At 36.0% G+C, this 21,655-nt stretch overlaps 1 protein-coding gene across 1 annotated transcript in view; it reads left to right on the top strand.

Moving 5' to 3' along the window:
• LOC463629 (probable C-mannosyltransferase DPY19L2) overlaps positions 1-21,655 on the top strand; it is a 112,183-nt gene that overhangs the window by 71,198 nt on the left and 19,330 nt on the right. The window contains 4 exon segments of the mRNA XM_054656220.2: positions 1,769-1,815; positions 13,420-13,444; positions 14,733-14,852; positions 16,414-16,588. Coding sequence (XP_054512195.2) covers positions 1,769-1,815; positions 13,420-13,444; positions 14,733-14,852; positions 16,414-16,588 — 367 coding nt within the window.

Genomic DNA, 21,655 nt, shown 5'->3' with positions numbered 1-21,655 from the left:
TTCCATGTTATTTTTAGGATGAACTCTTCCTCTCTCTAAAAGTTTGCTTTTTATTTAGATCTTTCATCATCGATCTTTTTATAAAAAGCCATGGTAAAAGGTATTCTTATTTTTTCTTTCAAAAGATATATACCAGTCACCAACTGTGTATCAAGGACTAAATTAACATTGTAGGTACACCCGGACAAATAAAACGTGGCCGCTCCTGTCTTGGAACTTACAATCCTGGATTATTGGGGGTGGGGGTGCAAACATGAAGCAAATAATCCCACAAACGTCTAAAGAATTAAAATTTTTATAGGTGCTATGAAAGAAAAGTCTAGTGACAACAATGTTAGTATCTTTCAAATATAAAGCACAGTGAAGTCTTGATCTATTTTGAGTGAGTCTGCGTAGAAGAAATCTGTATAGCTAATTAAAAAATACTTTTCTACATGTTCACTGTTTTCATGACAGAAGAAAAGAACATCTCAATGAAAAAAATAATCTTTAAAATACCACTGGTAGGTTTTCTTGGTCTGGGTGGAGTTTATCTAAAAGCATGGTTAAAGACAGTGGGTATTTTTTTAAGCAGTCTTGAGCCATCTTTATTTATATTATTTACAAGCTATGAAGTCTTAAGCCAGTATGTATTTATTGTATACTTTTAAGCAGATAACAATAATGCGATTTCCCTACCACCATACCAGTTGTGTTCTTGTTGAAAGGAGTTTTCTGTATTTACAGTCAAATTGCATATCTTCTCTATGTAGTTTTAGTTGCCACAGTTCTCACTCCTTTGTTTACACAGAGATGTGAGTAATTTAAGAGTGAGAAAGGTATCTCCCTCGACATCTCTGTTGTTTCACCCTCGATCCAGTTCCCTGCGGACCACGTGGAAAGAGTCAGGATAAAGGAAATAAGGAGGAATGAGTAAAATGTGAGCAGGTTTACTGCCCTGCATCCTTTTGGCCCATGCTGGCTTAGAATGAAGATTTTCTCTACTGGCCTGTTTCTTTTCCATTAAGGCAAAATGTCGAGTTATTCTTCTAAGGCTCCACTTAGAGGGGCCAATGCATGAATTAACTATTCAGCGGAGAGTCAGCAATGTGAGAGAAACTGATAGCTAGATCTGCAACTGCTATATTTTAAAAAATTAAGATCCAAGACTTATAAATACATTACTAGTTTCCAGACACACCACAACCTGAACTATGCATGTGCACTAGCAGGGGCATGTGCATACACACACACACACACGCACACACATGTCCCTGCAGCCAGTCAAGTTTCATACACACGCACACGCACATACATACATACAAACATCCCTACAGCTAGCCAAGTTTCATACACACATATACACACACACACACACACACACAAATCCCTGTAGCTGGCCAAGTTTCATACACACACACACACACACACACTCTCTCTCTCTCTCTCTCTCTCTCTCTCTCTCTCTCTCTCATCCCTGCAGCCAGCCAAGTTTCACTCCTTCCTTTCTGCTTTCTTATAAACCCCTCAGTCTTTATTTGTCCTGTTGTGGCTTATTTTTCACCCCAAGGATACTTCTGAAGGTCATTTAATTTTCAATGATGTGAAGTCACTTCTCGGAAGGAGAAAAGGAAGACATCTATAGTATGACCATCCTGTTCCTGAGGACTCCCTTAAACATTAAAAAAATACTTCTTTCCTTGGTGGAGTGTTTATATTAATGAATCAAAGCATTTTAAATATTGCAGTATTCCTTACAAAAGTTTCATTGATTTGATTCTATTCACAGACTGTTCGTGATATTTCGTGTGTTTTAGCTACAAAGGTTTATCTAAGGTAATTCTATCATCATTGTTTTTAAAACATACAGTATTCCATTATTAAATAATTTACTGTAGCATTAATTTTTCAAATGAATATGCATTAAACTTTAGCATTATGATTAAGAAAGGAGATATGAACCAAACTTAAATGTTTCCTTAAAAATATTATTCTTACAGATTTCTTATATGTATTTGGACTTGTTTTGGAGAAATTTATATTTGTGAACTAACTCAAAGTTTAAATTGATAAATTATAATATATCATTAGAATTTAAAGTCAGTAAGCTAAAGATTTATTTTTTTATTTTTATTTTTTATTATTATTATACTTTAAGTTTTAGGGTACATGTGCACAATCTGCAGGTTAGTTACATATGTATGCATGTGCCATGCTGGTGTGTTGCACCCATTAACTTGTCATTTAGCATTAGGTATATCTCCTAAAGCTATCTGTCCCCCCTCCCCCTACCCCACAACAGTCCCCAGAGTGTGATGTTCCCCTTCCTGTGTCCATGTGTTCTCATTGTTCAGTTCCCACCTATGAGTGAGAATATGTTTTTTGTTCTTACGATAGTTTACTGAGAATGATGATTTCCAATTTCATCCATGTCCCTGCAAAGGACATGAACTCATCATTTTTTATGGCGGCATAGTATTCAATGGTGTATATGTGCTACATTTTCTTAATCCAGTCTATCATTGTTGGACATTTGGGTTGGTTCCAAGTCTTTGCTATTGTGAATAGTGCCACAATAAACATACGTGTGCATGTCTTTATAGCAGCATGGTTTATAGTCCTTTGAGTATATACCCAGTAATGGGATGGCTGGGTCAAATGGTATTTCTAGCTCTAGATCCCTGAGGAATCGCCACACTGACTTCCACAATGGTTGAACTAGTTTACAGTCCCACCAACAATGTAAAAGTGTTCCTATTTCTCCACATCCTCTCCAGCACCTGTTGTTTCCTGACTTTTTAATGATTGCCATTCTAATTGGTGTGTGATGGTATCTCATTGTGGTTTTGATTTGCATTTCTCTGACAGCCAGTGATGGTGAGGATTTTTTCATGTGTTTTTTGGCTGCATAAATGTCTTCTTTTGAGAAGTGTCTGTTCATGTCCTTTGCCCACTTTTTGATGGGGTTGTTTTTTTCTTGTAAATTTGTTTGAGTTCATTGTAGATTCTGGATATTAGCCCTTTGTCAGATGAGTAGGTTGTGAAAATGTTCTCCCATTTTGTAGGTTGCCTGTTCACTCTGATGGTAGTTTCTTTTGCTATGCAGAAGCTCTTTAGTTTAATTAGATCCCATTTATCAATTTTGGCTTTTGTTGCCATTGCTTTTGGTGTTTTAGACATGAAGTCCTTGCCCATGCCTATGTCCTGAATGGTAATGCCTAGGTTTTCTTCTATGGTTTTTATGGTTTTAGGTCTAACGTTTAAGTCTTTAATCCATCTTGAATTGATTTTTGTATAAGGTGTAAGGAAGGGATCCAGTTTCAGCTTTCTCCATATGGCTAGCCAGTTTTCCCAGCACCATTTATTAAATAGGGAATCCTTTCCCCATTACTTGTTTTTCTCAGGTTTGTCAAAGATCAGATAGTTGTAGATATGTGGCATTATTTCTGAGGACTCTGTTCTGTTCCATTGATCTATATCTCAGTTTTGGTACCAGTACCATACTGTTTTGGTTACTGTAGCCTTGTAGTATAGTTTGAAGTCAGGTAGCATGATGCCTCCAGCTTTGTCCTTTTGGCTTAGGATTGACTTGGCGATGCGGGCTCTTTTTTGGTTCCATATGAACTTTAGTTTTTTCCAATTCTGTGAAGAAAGTCATTGGTAGCTTGATGGGGATGGCATTGAATCTTGGCAATTTTTGGAATTCCTCCCTCCCTCCCTTCCTCCCTTCCTTCCTTCCTGCCTTCCTTCCTTCTCTCTCTCTCTGTCTTGTCTTGTCTTTCCTCTTCTCTTCTCTTGTTTTTTCTTTTCTTTTCTCTTTTCTTTTTTCTTTTCTCTTCTCTTGTCTTCCCTTCTCTTCTCTTTTCTTTTCACAGAGTCTTGCTCTGTCACCCAGGCTGGAGTGCAGTGGCATGATCTCTGCTCACTGCAGCCTGTACATCCTGGGCTCATGTGATCATCTCATCTTAGCTCTGCCAAGCAGCTGGGACTACAGGTGTGCATCACCATGCCCAGCTAATTTTTGTATTTTTTTGTAGAGAGGGGGTTTCACCATGTTGGTCAGGGTTTTCTTTTTCTTTCTTTTTTTAACTTTCAGAGGGGGTAAAATTATTTGTGTTCCTGAATATTTATGAATTTTCTTCTAAACTTATTGTTAAAACTATTTATTGTATAACATTTTTGGATGGTTTTAGTAATGTCACTAGCATAAGCAGATGCCAGCAAAATATATCATATCAGTCACACATAAGTAAATCGCTACAAGGCTCAAGAAGTAAATTGTGAAGAAAATTTCCTTCTGAGGGAAATATGATCTCAAATGACATGTTTTTTAGTGTTCAACTTTTATTTTAGATGCAGGGGGCACATGTATAGGCTTGTTACATGGGTATATTGTACCCAGGTAGTGAGCATAGTACCTAATAGTAATTTTCAAGTTACATTTTATATTTGTAAATAGAATATTTGATTTTATTTTGTGACTTCTACTTTATAGAATAGTTTTAGATTTATAGAAAAATTGTGAAGATAGTAGAAAGAATTTCTATGAACTCCATACTCCATGCTTGTATTTTTAATAAACAGCTGTGTATGGTTGTCAGAAGAGCTAATTAAGCTCTTAGGTGCATCTGTTGAAATTGTTTCCAAAATAAAGGGGATAATAGACCCATTCTACATTGTTCCGGACAGATGGAGCCCAGGGAAATGTGTCTTGGCATTCTAAAAAGAATGAATGGAGAACCCTGGACACTGTTCCCATAAGGAGTGCATGAAGGGTCTTGGAATATTTAACTGGATAATAGAAGATTGAAGAGTATGTGGCAACTGTCTTCATATGTTGCAGAGGGTGTAATGTGGAAGTGACAGACTCGGAGGGATCAGTGGATGGAAGATAATTACTCAGAATATGGAAGTCTATGTATTGATTACATATTTGAAAGTGACAGGCCTGTTGTGTATGGGCAGAGGGTTCTGGGTTAAATCTCAAAAATAATAATAGCAGAGGCTAGTAGTAATACATTCTGAAAAACCAGTGTATCAAAAAGAGAGGGAATACTCCCCTCTCTTAGATCTGCTCCCCTGAGTGCTGATTGTAAGTAGCTTTGTATGTTTTATTTTAGAAAACACATATAGAAACACAATATTTTTAAAAAATAGAATTGTATTCTACTTATTCTGCAACTTGTTACTTGTATTTAATAGTGTGTCTTGGGCCTCTTCCTTGATCTTCATTATATTTTATAATGGTCTTAGGATTTTATTGTTGACCATCATGCATGACTGCCTTTCCCATATCAATGAAAGTTTAGATTATATATAACTTTTGTCATAAAAAAACCAATGTTTTGAGGATTGAACATCCTGGTTCGTGTATCTTGGTACACTTATTCTAAGTATTTCTATAGTATAAAATATTTGAATTTGGACTGCTGATTATGAGGCCTGCATATTTTAGAATTTGTTAAAACTGAGAAATTATAATGATGAGAGTGTCCATTTCTCTGCAACTCCACCAATATCGTTATCAAGCTTTTAATTTTTTCTGATAGGTAAAAACAATTCATTTTATTGTATAAATTCTATGTTAGTGGAGTTTTGCAGCTTTTCATGTGTTTGTTTACTATGTTTCTTTTTGACCTTTAAAAGTTGTTTTGTGGGTTTTTTTTTCTTTTCGTCTCGCTGCTGTGTATGCAGTGGCACAGTCTCGGCTCACTGCAACCTCTGCCTCCGGGGTTCAAGCAATTCTGCCCCAGCCTCTGGAGTAGCTGGGATAACAGGCACCCGTCATCACACTCAGCTAATTTTTGTATTCTTAGTAAAGACAGGGTTTTGCCATGTTGGCCAGGCTGGTCTCGAACTCCTGACCTCAAGTGATCCAGCCACTTGGGCCTCCCAAAGTGCTGGGATTGCAGGCATGAGCCACTGTGCCCGGCTATGTGTTATGTTTTTGCTTTTTCCATAGACGTAACATTTTGTCTCTTATGTGTATTACACAGTTTCTTCCAAAATGTCAACTTATAGTTCATTTATTGTCTCTGCTTTGTAGAACTTCAAAATTTCTGTACAATCACAGTTGTATATTTTTTCTGGGTTCATATGTTGCTTAGAAACACTTCCCTACACCAAAAACATGAAAATATTTTTTTCATATTTTCTTTCATAAGTTTCTATTTACATATAGGTTATTTATTACTCTTGCATTAATTTTGTGATATAGTGACATAGAGGAGTCTACCTTTCCCCCTCTAGTGAGGTATTGTCCCAACACAGTATTGCATAAATCTTTTTTCCAAATGTCAGCTTTTATCACTTATCAATTCTCATTGTACTTGAGTCTGTTTTAGATTGTCTGTTATATTGATCTTTTGGTTTATAGGAAAGCTGCTTTACTTTTTTTTTTTTTTTTTTTTGCAACACGTTTTTATCTAGCCATGTTACCAAACTTTCTTTCTGGTTCTAATAGTTTTTCCATTGATGCTCTGGATTTTCTAGGCAGGTTATCATATAATCTACAAATAGTAATAACTTTCTAATATTTATACTTCTTTACTTTCTTGTCTTGTGTATTAGCTACAACTTCCAGAACAATTTTGAATTGCAGTGATGATGGGCTTGCCCTTATTTTGTTTCTGACTCTAAAGTGAAGAATGCCTTTAGTGTCTCACTGTTTCATTTGCTGTTAGTATATAATAGATAGCCTTTATTTCATTAAGAAAGTTTCCTTGGCCAGGCGCGGTGGCTCATGCCTGTAATACCAGCATTTTGGGAGGCCAAGGTGGGTGGATCACGAGGTCAGGAGATTGAGGCCATCCTGGCTAACATGGTGAAACCCCATCTCTACTAAAAATACAAAAACTTAGCTGGGCGTTGTGGTGGGCGCCTGTAGTCCCAGCTACTCTGTAGGCTGAGGCAGGAGAATGGCATGAACCCGGGAGGCAGAGGTTTCAGTGAGCTGAGATTGTGTCACCGCACTCCAGCCTGGGAGACAGAGTGAGACTCCATCTCAAAAAAAAAAAAAAAAGAAAAAAAAGAAAAAAAGAAAGTTTCCTTTTGGTTTATATAAACCAGGATAATTTTAAAAATTAAATTAAAGATAGATGTTGAAAGTGTATAATGTGTGAATTGTAACTCAATAAAGCAGTAAAAAATGAATGTTAAATTTTTAAAAAATGGCTTTAAAAATATTTTGGGGATTATTATATATTTTTTCTCCTTATTAATAACTACACTTGTTTTTAAAATTTGGTAAGAATGCTTAACATGTGATCTACCCTCTTAACGATTTTTTAATTGTATAATACAGTATTGTGGACTATAAGTATAACATTCTATAGTCGATCTCTCAAACTTATTCATCTGGCTTAACTGAAGCTTTAAGCCTGTTGACTAGTAACTCTCCATTTCCCCTTGTCTCAGCCCCTGGTGACACCATTCCACTCTTTCACTCTATGACTTTGACTATTTTAGATACCTCATGTAAGTGGAATTTTGCATTATATATCTTGTGGGGTTGGCTTACTTCAGTTAGCATAATGCCCTTCAGGTTCATCCATGCTGTCTCACATTGAAGAATTTCCTACTTTTTTTTTTAGGCTGAACAATATTCCATTGTTTTTGTATGCCGCATTTTCATTATTCGTCTGTTGATGGACATTTAGTCGGTTTCCACATCTTGACTACTATGAATAGCACTGCAGTGAACATGAGAGTGCTAGTATCTTGTTGAGATTTTGATTTCAACTGTTTTGGATAAATACCTAGAAGTGGGATTACTGGATTTTATGGTAGTTCTACTTTTAATTTTTTAAAGATTTTTTTGGTGAACCTCCATCCTGTATTCCATAGCAGGTGCACCATTTGAAATTCCACCTGTGCAGGGATTTCAATTTCTCTACATTCTTGCCAACACTTACTACCTTTTGTTTTTTGGATAATGTCTATTCTGACATGTACATTAGAGTTGTAGTCTTTCTGCTGGTAGAAGGTCTTGCTTCAATGGTGATAGCTTCAGACTGATCAGGTGGCCGTGCAATTTCTTAAAATAAGACAATGAAGTTTGCCACGTTGATTGACTCTTCCTTTCGTGAAAAATTTCTCTGTAGCATACAATGCTGTTTGATAGCATTTTACCAACAGTAGAAATACTTTCAAAATTGGAGTCAGTCCTCTCAAACCCTGCCATGCTTTATCAACCAAATTTATGTCATCTTCTGAATCCTTTGTTTTCACTTCAACAATGTTCACAGCATGTTCACCAGGAGTAGATTCTATCTCAAGAAACCACTCTCTTTGCTTATCCATAAGAAGCAACTCCTCATCCATTAAAGTTTTATCATGAGATTGCAGCAATTCAGTCATGTCTTCAGGCTCTACTTCTAATTCAAGTTCTCTTGCTGTTTCCACCACATCTGGAATGACTTCCTCTGCTGAAGTCTTGGACCCCTCAATGTCACCCATGAGGGTTGGAGTCATTTTTAATGTTATATGAGAAGAAAGCATTCTAAGAAAATGACAGATAAAGTAGAAAATAAGTTGGAATCAACTGCTTCCCATCTCTTATTGATGTCAGTATTTTGACCTCCATCCACGAATCACAAATATCCTTAATGGCATCTAGAATGGTGAATCATTTCCAGAAGATTTTCAATTTACCCAAATCCATCAGAGGAATCACTATCTATGACAGCTATAGCCTTATGAAATATATTTCTTAGATAACAAGACTTGAAAGTTGAAATGACTCCTTGATCCAGCCTGCTTTCCTGCAACTTTAATCTCCTTGTCCATCTCTATCAGAGCTCTTGGGTGACCAGCCACATTGTCAATGAGCAATAATATTTTGAAAGGAATCTTTTTTTCTGGGAAGTAGGTCTCAAGAGTGGGTTTAAAATATTCAGTAAATCATGCTGTGACAGATGTGCTGTCATCCAGGCTTTGTTGTTCCATTTGTAGAGTAGAGGCAGAGTAGATTTAGCATAATTCTGAAAAAAGGCCTCAGGATTTTCAAAGTGGTAAATGAACATTGGCTTCAACTGAAAGTCACCAGCTGCATTAGTCCATAACAAGGTCATTCTTTTTTGGATTTTTCATAAAACCAGCTTTTGGTTTTATTCCTTATATTTATGAAGGTTGTTCTCCATTTTATTAATCTCTGCTTATATGTTTATGTCCTTAGTTTTTCTTTTGGTGCACTTTTGTTTTTCTGTGTCTAAAGTTCACATCATTTATTATCAGTCATTATTGTGTCCTAGTAAATACATTTAAAGTTATAACTTTTTCTCTGAAGAAAACGCACACTGTATCCCATGATGTGTGTAGCATTACCATTAATGTTGATTTCTGTGTAGTCTGTGATTTGAGTTTTGATCATTTAATCCAAAATCACTTAGAAGAATGTCTTAAAATGTCTAACTAGTTTTAGGCCGGGTGCGGTGGCTCATGCCTATAATCCCAGCACTTTGGGAGGCCAAGGCGGGCGGATCACGAGGTCAGGAGATCGAGACCATCCTGGCCAACATGGTGAAACCCCGTCTCCACTAAAAATACACAAATTAGCTGGGTGTGGTGGCACGCACCTGTAATCCCAGCACTCGGGAGGCTGAGGCAGGAGAATCGCTGGAACCCAGGAGTCGGAGGTTGCAGTGAGCCAAGATTGCCACTGCACTCCAGCCTGGCAACAGTGCGAGGCTCCATCTCAATAATAATAATAATAATAATAATTTTTAAAAGTGTCTAACTAGTTTCTTCTGTTGTATATTTTGCCTTTAAAATTAACTTGCTATTTATTGAGATGGATGTTCAGTTTTAGTAAATGCTCTGTGAGGATTTTTTTAAATGTTCATTTCTTATTTAGGGGAAGTTCAAAGTTACATGTTATATCATGTTATTAATAGTGCTATTCTAAATGGTCTAGTACATCAACTTATTTTTCTACTTTATCTGTTTTCTTAGAATGCTATCTTCACATACAACATTAAAAATGAATTTTTCAAAATTGTCTTGTAATTTTAATAGTGTTTGCTTTATATAGATAGTGCTGTTGTTCATTGCATGATTATTATAGGATTGTACTTTTATTATAAAGGATATTCTTTGCTTTACTTAGTGGTTTTTTGCTGTAAATTTTTCTTTGTATAAAATTAATATTGCCACATCTGCTTTCTTTTTTATAGATTTTCCTGGTTTACCTTTATTTATGCTTTTTTTTTTTAACATTTTTGTGACATTTTGGTTTAGGTATATTTCTCATTGTTAGATTTTTTCTATTCAAATTCCTCTAATACTCGTTTTCTAATTGGTGAATTTAACCCATTTTCATATTAACTGTGATAACTGCTGTGTTTGTACTTCTCCCTGCCATCTGATTTTATGTTTTCTATTCATCATGCTTTTCAAAAATTATTTTCTTGATACTTGCTGAATTGTTAGCTATATCCCATTTCTATATTTCCTGGTGGTTTCTCTTAAATTATTAGCAAATATATTCATCTTGATATTAAGAATTCATCAGCATCTAAAACCTGTTACCACCAATGATAGTAGCTAACAGTTATTATTTCCTGTGTGTCTGACAGTATTTTAAGCTTCTTACCAGTATTAACTCAATAAATCCTCACAGTCACCTTGTGAGAAGGGAGTCAGTTATTCCCATTATTTACAGATGAGGAAACCAGTAAGAAGGTAAGTAATTTTCTGAAAGGCACACAGCTAGTGAGTAGTGGAGGCAGAACTCATACTCAGGCTCTGTACCTAGAGACCTGCTTGCTTCAGCGCTGAGCTGTTGGAATATTTCTACTTGTCCTTGCCTAGACACCCTCTCCTTCCAGGTTATGCTGAAATTTACTTTCTAGATTGTTGTCTTATCTGTTATGTTTTAAGAAGTCTCTAAACATTTACATTAAAGACACCAGCAATCTTTGGACTTGACTTCAAATTTTACTGATTTATTTTTCCTTGACATGTAGAATTGGCATGCTTTCTGGGTGCTTTCTTACCTGAAAAATGGCTTTATTTTGCCCTCATATTTGATTGATAGATTGGTTAATAGATATTTGTGGGTTTCATTCAACATTTTTTTGACATTGCTTCTTTGCGTTCTAGCATTGAGGATTACAGACGAAAATTCCTATATAGTTTTTCTCTCTGGAAATACATAAGGTTTGGAGGGGTGATGTGTGTGTGTTGTTGTTCTCTTATTCTTTCACTTTAGCCTCTCTTTTTTGAATTTCTATTATTGCTTTTATCATATTATCTATTTCTTTTCTTTCTGTGTTCTCAGAGAATATCATCACTGAGTCTTTAATACTGTCAACTTCAGCTGTGTACATTTTGCTCTTCAGCTTTCTTTTGAGGCTTTAAATTAGGCAAATATATTTTTCTTAGAATTTCTGAAAACTCCTTTTCACTGGAGCTTATTTTAATTATATGGGTGCATTATCCTCTTAAACTTCTGTGAAAACAATAATTGGAGTTTTCATTTGCATTAGCTGTTTCATGAGAGGTCAAGTTTTTTGCTTATTTATTTTGATGTTTCCTTTTCATGATATTTGTGTCTTGGGATTTGGTTGTATATTCACATTTTTAATTAGCTACTTGATTTAAATAAAGTATCAGTAGTTACTTTCAGGGTTCTTGGTGATTATAATAATTACTTACCTACCAGGCTTCTTCCTTGCATGCAGCTCACTACAGGAATCTGTTGTGCCTAGATTTCGGGACAAGTGGGGAAACCCCACTCCGCTAACTGCATACACAGGGAAGGAGCTACGAGGGAGATAGAATAATTTGGTCTCTACTATTACCTTAAGAGACCTTCCCCTGTCTTCGATTTAAAAAAAAAACTACTGCATACAAAGGGTAGGAGCTACAAGGGACATAGAATAATATGGACTCCACTACTACCTTAAGAGACCTTCCCCTGACTTCTCTTTTAAAAAACCTATGGGTCTCTGAACCCCTGAACTTACTTTCCACGCCTATTTCTCTCTTCACCCCCAAAATCCATATTAGAATGCCCCTGCAGGCTATAAAGCCTTTCATAAAAGTAAAATACCCAGTCTTTTCAAGAGAACAATAAAATAGGCAGTCTCCTACCTCTTGTCTTACTCTAATATAAACTCCATGAAGAAAAGTATTGTCTCCATACTGTTCATGCTGCACAGCAGTTGCCCTTATCTGCAGGGCGACACATCCCAAGACCCCCAGTGGATGCTTGAAACTGCAGAGAGTAACACACGTGATTTCCACCATCGGAACACATTTCTGTTCACGTCTTCCACCCACAGATTTAATGCCTTTTCCGTCTTAACTAAGCACTCATCATGGACTGTGGCCATAACTTTTGCAGTTTTAGATGCAACAGCAAAACTAACGTTAATTTTTTCTTCTTCTTCACAATTTAATGGGTAGATTTGTTCTTACCATAGATCTTAGCAACCTCAGCATATGATGTTTTTTCTTTTGAGAACTTTCACCTTTTCTCTTAAAGAAAGCACTTTACAGCTTCTCTTTGGCATATCTCAACTGCCAGCATCACTCCTCTTGAACTTTGGGGCCATTATTAAGTCAGAAAAGGGTTACTTGAAAACAAGCACTGAGATACCACCAGAGTCCATCTGATAACTAAGATGGTAACTACATGACTAACAGGCCGGTGACGTATACAGCATGGATATGCTGGACAAAGGGGTGAGTCATGTCCCAGGTAGGATGAAGCAGGGTGACTTGAGATTTCACTGTTCAGTATGGTGCACAATTTAAAACTTAGGAATTGTTTATTTCCTGGAACTTTTCGTTTAATATTTTTGGACTGCAGTTGACTACAGGTAACTGAAACTGTGGAAAGTGAGGATCAGAGGATAAGCAGGGACTGTGGTATTCATTTCATTGCACAGTGCCTAGAATACAGTAGGTGTACTATAAATATTTTGTAAAGAGACAACTTTTCTGAAACTAAAAATATTTATGTTTTACCCAATAATTTTTCTTCTGGAAATTTATGCTAAGGAAATATTCAGAGATGCTTACAAAGTTTTATGCATGAGTGTCCGTGTTATTTGTAATTGTGAAAAATGAAAATAACTCAAAAGTTTCAGTGGTCATCTAAAGTATTGTATACACTGTATATATAGGTTGAATAGAAGGTCATCCTATTCATTTATTAATGAGAGGTACAATCTCCAGGGATCTGTAAAATCTATTTTGTCTTAACCAAAGAACAAATTTTTGACATATCTTGAATAGGATGACTATAAATTATGACTTTTAAATTGTCGTAATTTTTGTACTATTATGTGATATTTTTATTTTTATGTATGTTCCTAAGTAGTTTAGAGATAGTCACATTTTAAAAATCCAAGATCAAACAAATGAAGCTTATTTTTATGTATTCATAGTATAAAAGACCTTCAGTAAATAGATAATATTTTTGTTTTATTCTAGAAAACAGCTCCTTGAACACAGTGAGGTAAAGCTTTCATTTTAATCTCTGGTAGACTTGTGTATTAAATTCTAGTTTGAGGGTAATTGACAAAGGTATAACCTTGCTGCTGATGCACCATCAGTAGTGAGTTGTTCAGCATTGGTGATAAATTTCTGCTGATCCTTCTCACTCTTTCATCTGCTCTTACTTTTGAATAGTAATAAGGATTTAAAAGCTAGAAGGCTGATTTATGACTGTAGTACAGAATTAAATTAAATTGCATTCATTTAACAATAACAAGCATTTGGTTTCTAGCCTGCTGAGCTAATCAGCTACAGTCCATTGGGGCAGGCACCCTTGGCCCTGTGACTGGTGGCCATCTGCCACCACGTAGATTTGCTGGTCAGTCAGTGACAAGCTCAGAAGTGTTGAAGGATACAAAAGATACTAAAGTCATGTTCCTGCCCTTCAGTATGTGTAATTTTACAAAGGAGACAAATAAGACAACATTTTATGTTGTGTAAAATTATTTTGTGGCATACAAAGGAAAAGATCAGTGTGGGCTGGAAGTATTTCCTATTTGATAGAACTTTAAGTGGGTCTTGAGGTAAAGGTCAACTTTACAGGAGTGGGTAACTGAATTTGAACTTAATAGAGATAGTTTATGACACATGTTGAGTATCCCTTATCCAAAATGCTTAGGACTAGAGGCGTTTCAGATTTCAGATTTTATTGAATTTTGGAATATTTACAATGTAGTTACTAGTTGAGCATCCCTAACCTGAAAATCCAAAATCCAAAATGCTTCAATGAGCATTTGTTTTAGCATAACCTTTGAACATCATATTGGTACTCAAAAGTTTCAGATTTTGGAGCATTGTAGATTTCAGATTTTTGGATCAGGGATTCATTAGTAACTTTGTCACTTTACAGTGAGGCCCACTGTGTTGGTCCTCCGCCTCCTCAAACCACCTCCTCCTCTCCCTGGCTCCTCTGCCTGCTCCATTTTCTTGCCAACTGCACTTATTGCCTTACAGTAGACTATGTAATGGATTTATTTATTTGCTATTTCTATGTATTGTCTGTCTTTCATTACTAAATGTAGTTAAATGTAATACAAGGACAGAAATTGCTCACTGCTGTATCTGAAGCACCCTGAAGAGTACCTGGAACATAGTAGACATTCGATAAATTATTGTTGAATGAATACTGATAGGCTTATTACTAAGTTAGAAGATCCTTGTCTTAATGAATAATATAGTTTTAATGTACTTCATTAATTTAAAAATATGAAAAGTAAGAATGTGATTTTGTCTTATTTGTGTTTTTATAGCTGGCTTTTCACACATTGCAGTTGTTAGCATTTACTGCCCTTGCCATTTTAATTTTGAGGCTAAAGCTGTTTTTGACACCACACATGTGTGTTATGGCTTCCTTGATATGCTCTCGTTGGGTAAGGGATTCATTCTTGTATAACAATACTATAAAAACTATAGCAGCTATACTTAGTAGTTACCGTGGCTTTGCTGACTAATTCAAAATATAAACACACTAAGTGTTTTTAACTTAACTAAGTTAAATGATTTAAAATATTACTTCGTGATTCGCTATAAGCAAGAAAAGCAATTTCAAGTGGCTTTGAAAAGTATTTCTGGATTTTAATTGATATTTCTATAACAAGTGATTAGGCAAACATTTCCCCTCTGTTATATCCTGTCCATGAACATAACCTTTTAGAGTTCAGGTTTGTGTAAGAGTGCCTGGCACAGTGGCTCACACCTGTAATCCCAGCACTTTGGGAGGCCGAGATGGGCAGATCACTTGAGGCCAGGAGTTCGAGACCAGCCCGGCCAACATGGTGAAACTCCATCTCTACTAAAAATACAAAAATTAGCCGGGTGTGGTGGCGAGTGCCTGTAATTCCAGCTACTTGGGAGGCTGAGGCAGGAGAATCGCTTGAACCTGGGAGGCAGAGGCTGCAGTCAGCCAAGATCGCACCACAGCACTCTAACCTGGGTGACAGAGTGAGACTGTCTCAAAAAAAGAAAAAGAAAAAAAAAGAGTTTCCTGGTGGCCAGGCACAGTGGCTCACACCTGAAATCCCAGCACTTTGGAAGGCCGAGGTGGGCAGATCACTTGAGGTCAGGAGTTCAAGATCAGCCTGGCCAACATGGTGAAACCCTGTCTCTATTAAAATACAAAAATTAGCCGGGCATGGTGATGTGTGCCTGTAATCCCAGCTACTCAGGAGGCTGAGGCAGGAATATTGCTTGAACCCGGGAAGTGGAGGTTGAAGTGAGCTGAGGTCGCACCACTGCATTACAGCCTGGGAGACAGAGTGAGACTCTGTCTCAAAAAAAAAAAAAAAAAAAAGTTTCCTGGTTCACCAAAAGTACCCTGAAATACTCATCCAATACCAGAGTAGATGCAGAGTAATTGCTCTAATATGGTTCTGTTTGGCTCGAAGAATCTATAAGAAATTCTGGGGTTCTATCACTGTTATCTAACATACAAAAGAACTAGATAAATTGCTAGAATATTGGGCCTAAGGTACTTCTACAAACACCTTACTTAGTTTTTATTATGAGTGTATAGCCTTAAAATATCATAATGCCTGTTTTCCTGAGAAGAATCTATATATATCATGCTAATAGGGCTTCCCTGTCTACTAACCATGTCCACAAAAGGCAGCCAAGGATGAAAGGATTTAGTTCTAAGATGTTTCACAGTTGTGATTTGTTTATTTTAATCCTTAGTAGTAAATTAGTACTAGAAGGATCAGGTATATCTTCCTTAATTCTTCCCAGGGAAGAGAAAGTTCCGTTTTCACCTGGGCCCTGTAATGCCAATATATTTGTTGCTTTAGAAACAATCGGAGATGATAATTCTGTATACATGTGTGCTGATATCAAAGGGTAATTCACATTGGTTTGAATAACAAGGTGAGAATTTATTGTTGACCCTACAGTACTCTTCATATAAGAACTAGAAATAAATTGTTTCTTTTGTTTCAGCTCTTTGGCTGGCTTTTTCGCAGAGTTCGCAGAGAGAATGTTATCTTTGGCATTCTAACAGTGATGTCAATACAAGGTTATGCAAACCTCTGTAATCAATGGAGCATAACAGGAGAATTTAATGATTTGCCTCAGGAAGAACTTTTACAGTGGATCAAATACAATACCGTACCAGGTGTGTAGGTATTTGGTTATATGCTAGTTTTATACAAACATACTCACAGACACATTTGTGTATACTATATATAATTATTGTCATTTCTGATATATGTGTGTATGTATGTATGACAGATTTACAAATAGGCATTCATACTCTCACAGACTTTGAGCAGACTATTGCAATGTCAATCAATTAAACCCTTCCAAAAGGCAATTTTGTACTCCTTTTAAGCCCCTCCCAGATAATTATCAAAGAATTTAAATTAGCACCAGGAAATTAATGATTTTTCACAAGTTATGTCCTTTAACCCTCAGACAGCGTTATAGCATTTTAACCATAACAATGACAAATCAAAGAAGTAAATCTTTAAAAATGAAATTTCACACCTTGTGCCAGGCTACAGCAGAAGATACTTTTGATGGTGGGGAGTTAACTGGCACCGCTTCTGTCACTGCAATCAGTGCTGTCTCCTCTAATTCTGTAAAACAGGGCATTGGCAGAAGAGTTAAAATCTTGGATATTCTATTTTCTTCACTAAATCATCTCACAGAGATAGTATACATCCTACTTTTAAATACTCTAAAATTTTCTTTTTAGCTTACCCTCTTTTCTTCCTGTCTTTATTCAGAACTACCTCAAGCAGATAGATATTTTTAAATATCTTTCCAGAGAATAAGTCTATAACATTTTCTGTAACTAAATTTGTAAATCAAAGATTATTTTTGATATTTGGAAACTTACTCTGGCACAAGTTCTTCACTATGATTTATTTAAATTTTCTTATGACTCCTGAGCTTGTTTCATTTCTTATTTGATAGCCACTTTTTTTCTAATTAACCTTCATTAAGGTAAATCTTTATAAGCTTTAAGTAAGATATTTGGTCTATAGCTTTCAAAGGGTGTAGGTGACAGTGCCTCATTAAACTGCCAAGCCAGTTTAATTAGAATTTTAAAAGTAATCCCCAACTGACTTTTTCCACATAGGAGCTCAAGGTAATCACTCCCTTTCTTTACTCTCCCTTGCCCCTCCCCAGTTATAGCCATTTTTCCCAAGCTATTAAAAATAGCTGCCCTTTTAATCTTTTCTTGTGTCTTTCTTTGTTCTGGTGTTTGTATTGGGTTCCTGACAGAGAGCCTACATTTGGCAACTTATCCTTCTAAGATAACTGCCACAAACCCCTGTCTCACTTTTAGATGCCTCTTCTTTGATCTTCTTTTCAATCTGTCTTATTCTTTTTTTTTAATTTTATTTATTTTTTTATTATTATACTTTAAGTTTTAGGGTACATGTGCACATTGTGCAGGTTAGTTATTCTCCTTTTAACTACTCTTATGAGTTATCTCATGGTTACCACATATTAAAAGCTGTATGAAGTTTTGTAGTATTAGTGGAACTAGTGCTTATATTGAGGTCTGCCATATACAGTTGTATAGTTTGTGCACTGCACAAAGGTGACCAATTGAGAGGATAAGTGAAAGCTTAAATCCAGCTTGTGGTCCACTCATCAAGCCATGTATAATGGGGCTCTGTCAAGTCAGGGGAATACCTTTTTCTAATCTGTGTAGTAGGCTAAATGGAGACTTCCATACAGTGACAGGAAAATATCTGATTTTTCCTTGTTATGCTCATTTACTTCACAGCCAAAAAGACAGAAGGTGGAGTGGGAGGGTATTTCTTCCTCTCCGTCTGCCATAGATGACAACTCAGTGGGTCCAGCTCTTGCTGGACAGGTGTGCCTAGTTTTTTTTTGGAAGACCCTGGCCCTGGGCTTTCAATTCTTCTTGCTCAGCATTTCCCAACCTTAGCACAGTTGACATTGAGGCTGTCCTATGTATTATAAGAAATCCTTGGCCTCTATCTACAAGATGCCAACAGCATCTCCTCCCTCCTCCCCATAGCATGACATCGAAAAATGTCTCCAGAAGTTGATACTGCTCCCTAGGGAGCAAAATCATGCCTGCCTGAGAACCACTTCTCTAGCTTAACAGTTTGTGATCATTAATTATTGAATCTCCATTAATAAATACACATTCTTTGACTAGCTTACATATTTTCAAATTTGAGGCATATAAAGAAATTTTCATTCAAAGTTGCATTTAGAATGCTTAGTTATACTGGAAAGTAAACACTCAGGGTTCTTAAAGTTTTTAATTTATGTGGGTACAGAGCAGGTGTATATATTTATGGGGTAGATGGGATATTTTGATACAGGCATACAATGTGTAATAATCACATCAGGGTAAATGGAGTATCCATCACCTGAAGCATTGATCCTTTGTGTTACAAACAATCCAGTTATACTCTCAGTTATTTTTAAATGTTCAGTAAAATTTTGTTGACTATAGTCACCCTTCTGTGTTACCAAACACTGCATCTTATCCATTCTATTTTGTTTGTGCACATTAACCATCCTCACTTCCCCTTCACCCCCTCACTATCCTTCCCAGCCTCTGGTAACCATCATTGTATTCTTGATCTCCATGAGTTCAACTCTTTTAATTTTTAGCTCCCACAAATAAGTAAGAACCTGCAAAGTTTGTCTTTCTGTACCTGGCTTATTTCAATTAATGTAATGACCTCCAGTTCCATCCATGTTATGGATAGGATCTCATTCTTTTTTTATGAAAGGATCTCATTCGTTTTTATGGCTGAATAGCACTGCGTTGTGTCTATGTACCACATTTTCTTTATCCATTCACCTGTTGATGGACACTTAGGTTGCTTCCAAATCTAGGCTATTGTGAGAAGTGCTGCAATAAACATGGGAGTGCAGATACCTCTTCTAAATATTTATTTCCTTTCTTTGGGGTATATATCTAAGAGTAGGATTGCTGGATCATGTGGTAACTCTATTTTTAGTTTTTTGAGGAACCTCCAAACTCTTCTACATAGTGGTTGTACTAATTTACATTTTCACCAAAAGTGTATGAGAGTTCCCTTTTCTCCACATCTTTTCCTGTCTTTTGGATAACAGCCATTTGTTATTGCCTGTCTTTTGAGTAATAGCCATTTTAACTGGAGTGAGATGCTATTTCACTGTAGTTTTGATTTGCATTTCTCTGATGATCAGTGATGTTGAGCACCTTTTCATGTACCTGTTTGCCACTTGTATGTTTTCTTTCGAGAAATGGCTATTCAGATCTTTTGCCCATTTTTAAAGTAGATTTTTAGATTTTCTTTTCCTACAGAGTTGTTTGAGCTCCTTATATATTCTGGTTATTAATTCCTTGTCAGATTGGTAGTTTGCAAATATTTTCACTTATTCTTTGGGTTGTCTCTTCACTTTGCTGATTGTTTCCTTTGCTTTGCAGAAGCTTTTACACTTGATGTCATCCCATTTGTTCATTTTTGCTGTGGTTGCCTGTGCTTCCCAGGTATTTACTCAAGAAATCTTTGTCAAACCAAAGTCCTGGAGAGTTTCCCCAAAGTTTTCTTGTAGTAATTTCAGAGTTTGAGGTCTTAGATTTAAGGCTTTAATCCATTTGGATTTGAGTTTTGTATATGGCAAGAGATAGGGGTGTAGATTCATTCTTCTGCATATGGATATTCAGTTTTCCCAGCACCATTTTTTGAAGAGATTGCCCTTTCCCCAATGTATGTTTTTGGGACTGCTGTAAAAAATGAGTTTACTGTAGATGTATGGATTTCTTTCTGGGTTCTCCATTCTGTTCCACTGGTCTGTGTGTCTGTTTTTATGGCAGTACCATGATGTTTTGGTTACTATACTTCTGTAGTATCATTTGAAGTCAGGTATTGTGATTCCTTCAGTTTTGTTCTTCTTGCTCAGGGTAGCTTTGGCTATTCTAGGTCTTTTGTGTTTTCGAATAAATAAGGATCATTTTTTCTATTTCTGTGAGGAATATCATTAGTAGTTTGATGGGGATTGCATTGAATCTGTAGATTGCTTTGAATAGTATGGACATTTTAACAATATTGATTCTTCCAATGCTTGAACATGGAATAGCTTTCCATTTTTTGTATCTTCTTCAATTTCTTTCTCCAGTTTTGTATAGCTTTCATTCTAGAGATCTTTCATTTCTTTGGTTAATTTCTAGGTATTTAATTTTATATGTGGCTACTGTAAATGGAATTACTTTTTAAATTTTCTTTCTCAGGTTATTCTCTGTTGGCAATATAGAAACATTAATGATTTTTGTATGATTTTGTATCCTACAACATTACTGAATTTATCAGTTCTAATAGTTTTTTTTTGTGTGGAGACTTTAGGTTTTTCTAAATATAAGATCATATCATCTGTGAACAATGATAATTTGGCCTCTTCCTTTCAAATTTGGATGCCCTTTATTTCTTTCTCTTGTCTGATTGCTCTAGTTAGGATTTCCAGTACTATGTTGAATAATGTGGTAAAAAGTGAGCATCCTTGTCATGTCCCAGATCTTAGAAGAAAGGCTTTCAGTGTTTCCTCACTCAGTATGATACTATGATACTACTTGTGCATTTGCTGTATATAGCTTCTTTATGTTGATTAATGTTCCTTCTATACCCAGTTTATTTGAAGGTTTTTATCATGAAGGTATGTTGAATTTTACCAAATGATTTTCCTGCATCTATGGAGATGAGATGATCATATGATTTTTCCCCTTGTGTTGATATGATGTATCACATTGATTTGCTATGTTGAACCATCTTTGCGTCCCTGAGATAAATCCTATTTGGTCATGATGAATAATCTTTTTAATGTGTTATTGAATTCAGTTTGCTAGTATTTTGTTGAGGATTTTTACATTAACATTAATCAGAGATTTTAGCCCGTAGTTTTTTTTGATGGGTCTTTGTATGGTTTTGGTATTAAAGTGATATTGGTCTCATACAATGGGTTTGGAAGTATTCCCTCCTCCTCTATTTCCTGGAATCGTTAGAGTAGGATTGATATTAGTTCTTCTTTAAATGTTTGATAAAATTCAGCAGTGAAGCCATCAGGTCCTGGGCTTTTCTTTGCTGAGAGACTTTTCATTAGAGATTTGATCTCATTACCTGTGATTGTTCTGTTCAGGTTTTGGATTTCTATATAGTTCAATCTTGGTAGGTTTTATGTATCTAGGGATTTATCCATTTCTAGG

The sequence above is a fragment of the Pan troglodytes genome, chromosome 6 (genome assembly GCF_028858775.2).
Source record: "Pan troglodytes isolate AG18354 chromosome 6, NHGRI_mPanTro3-v2.0_pri, whole genome shotgun sequence".
Classification (NCBI taxonomy): Eukaryota; Metazoa; Chordata; class Mammalia; order Primates; family Hominidae; genus Pan; species Pan troglodytes.
Note: the sequence above shows the minus strand (reverse complement) of the source record. Positions and strands in the feature narration are given on the sequence as shown.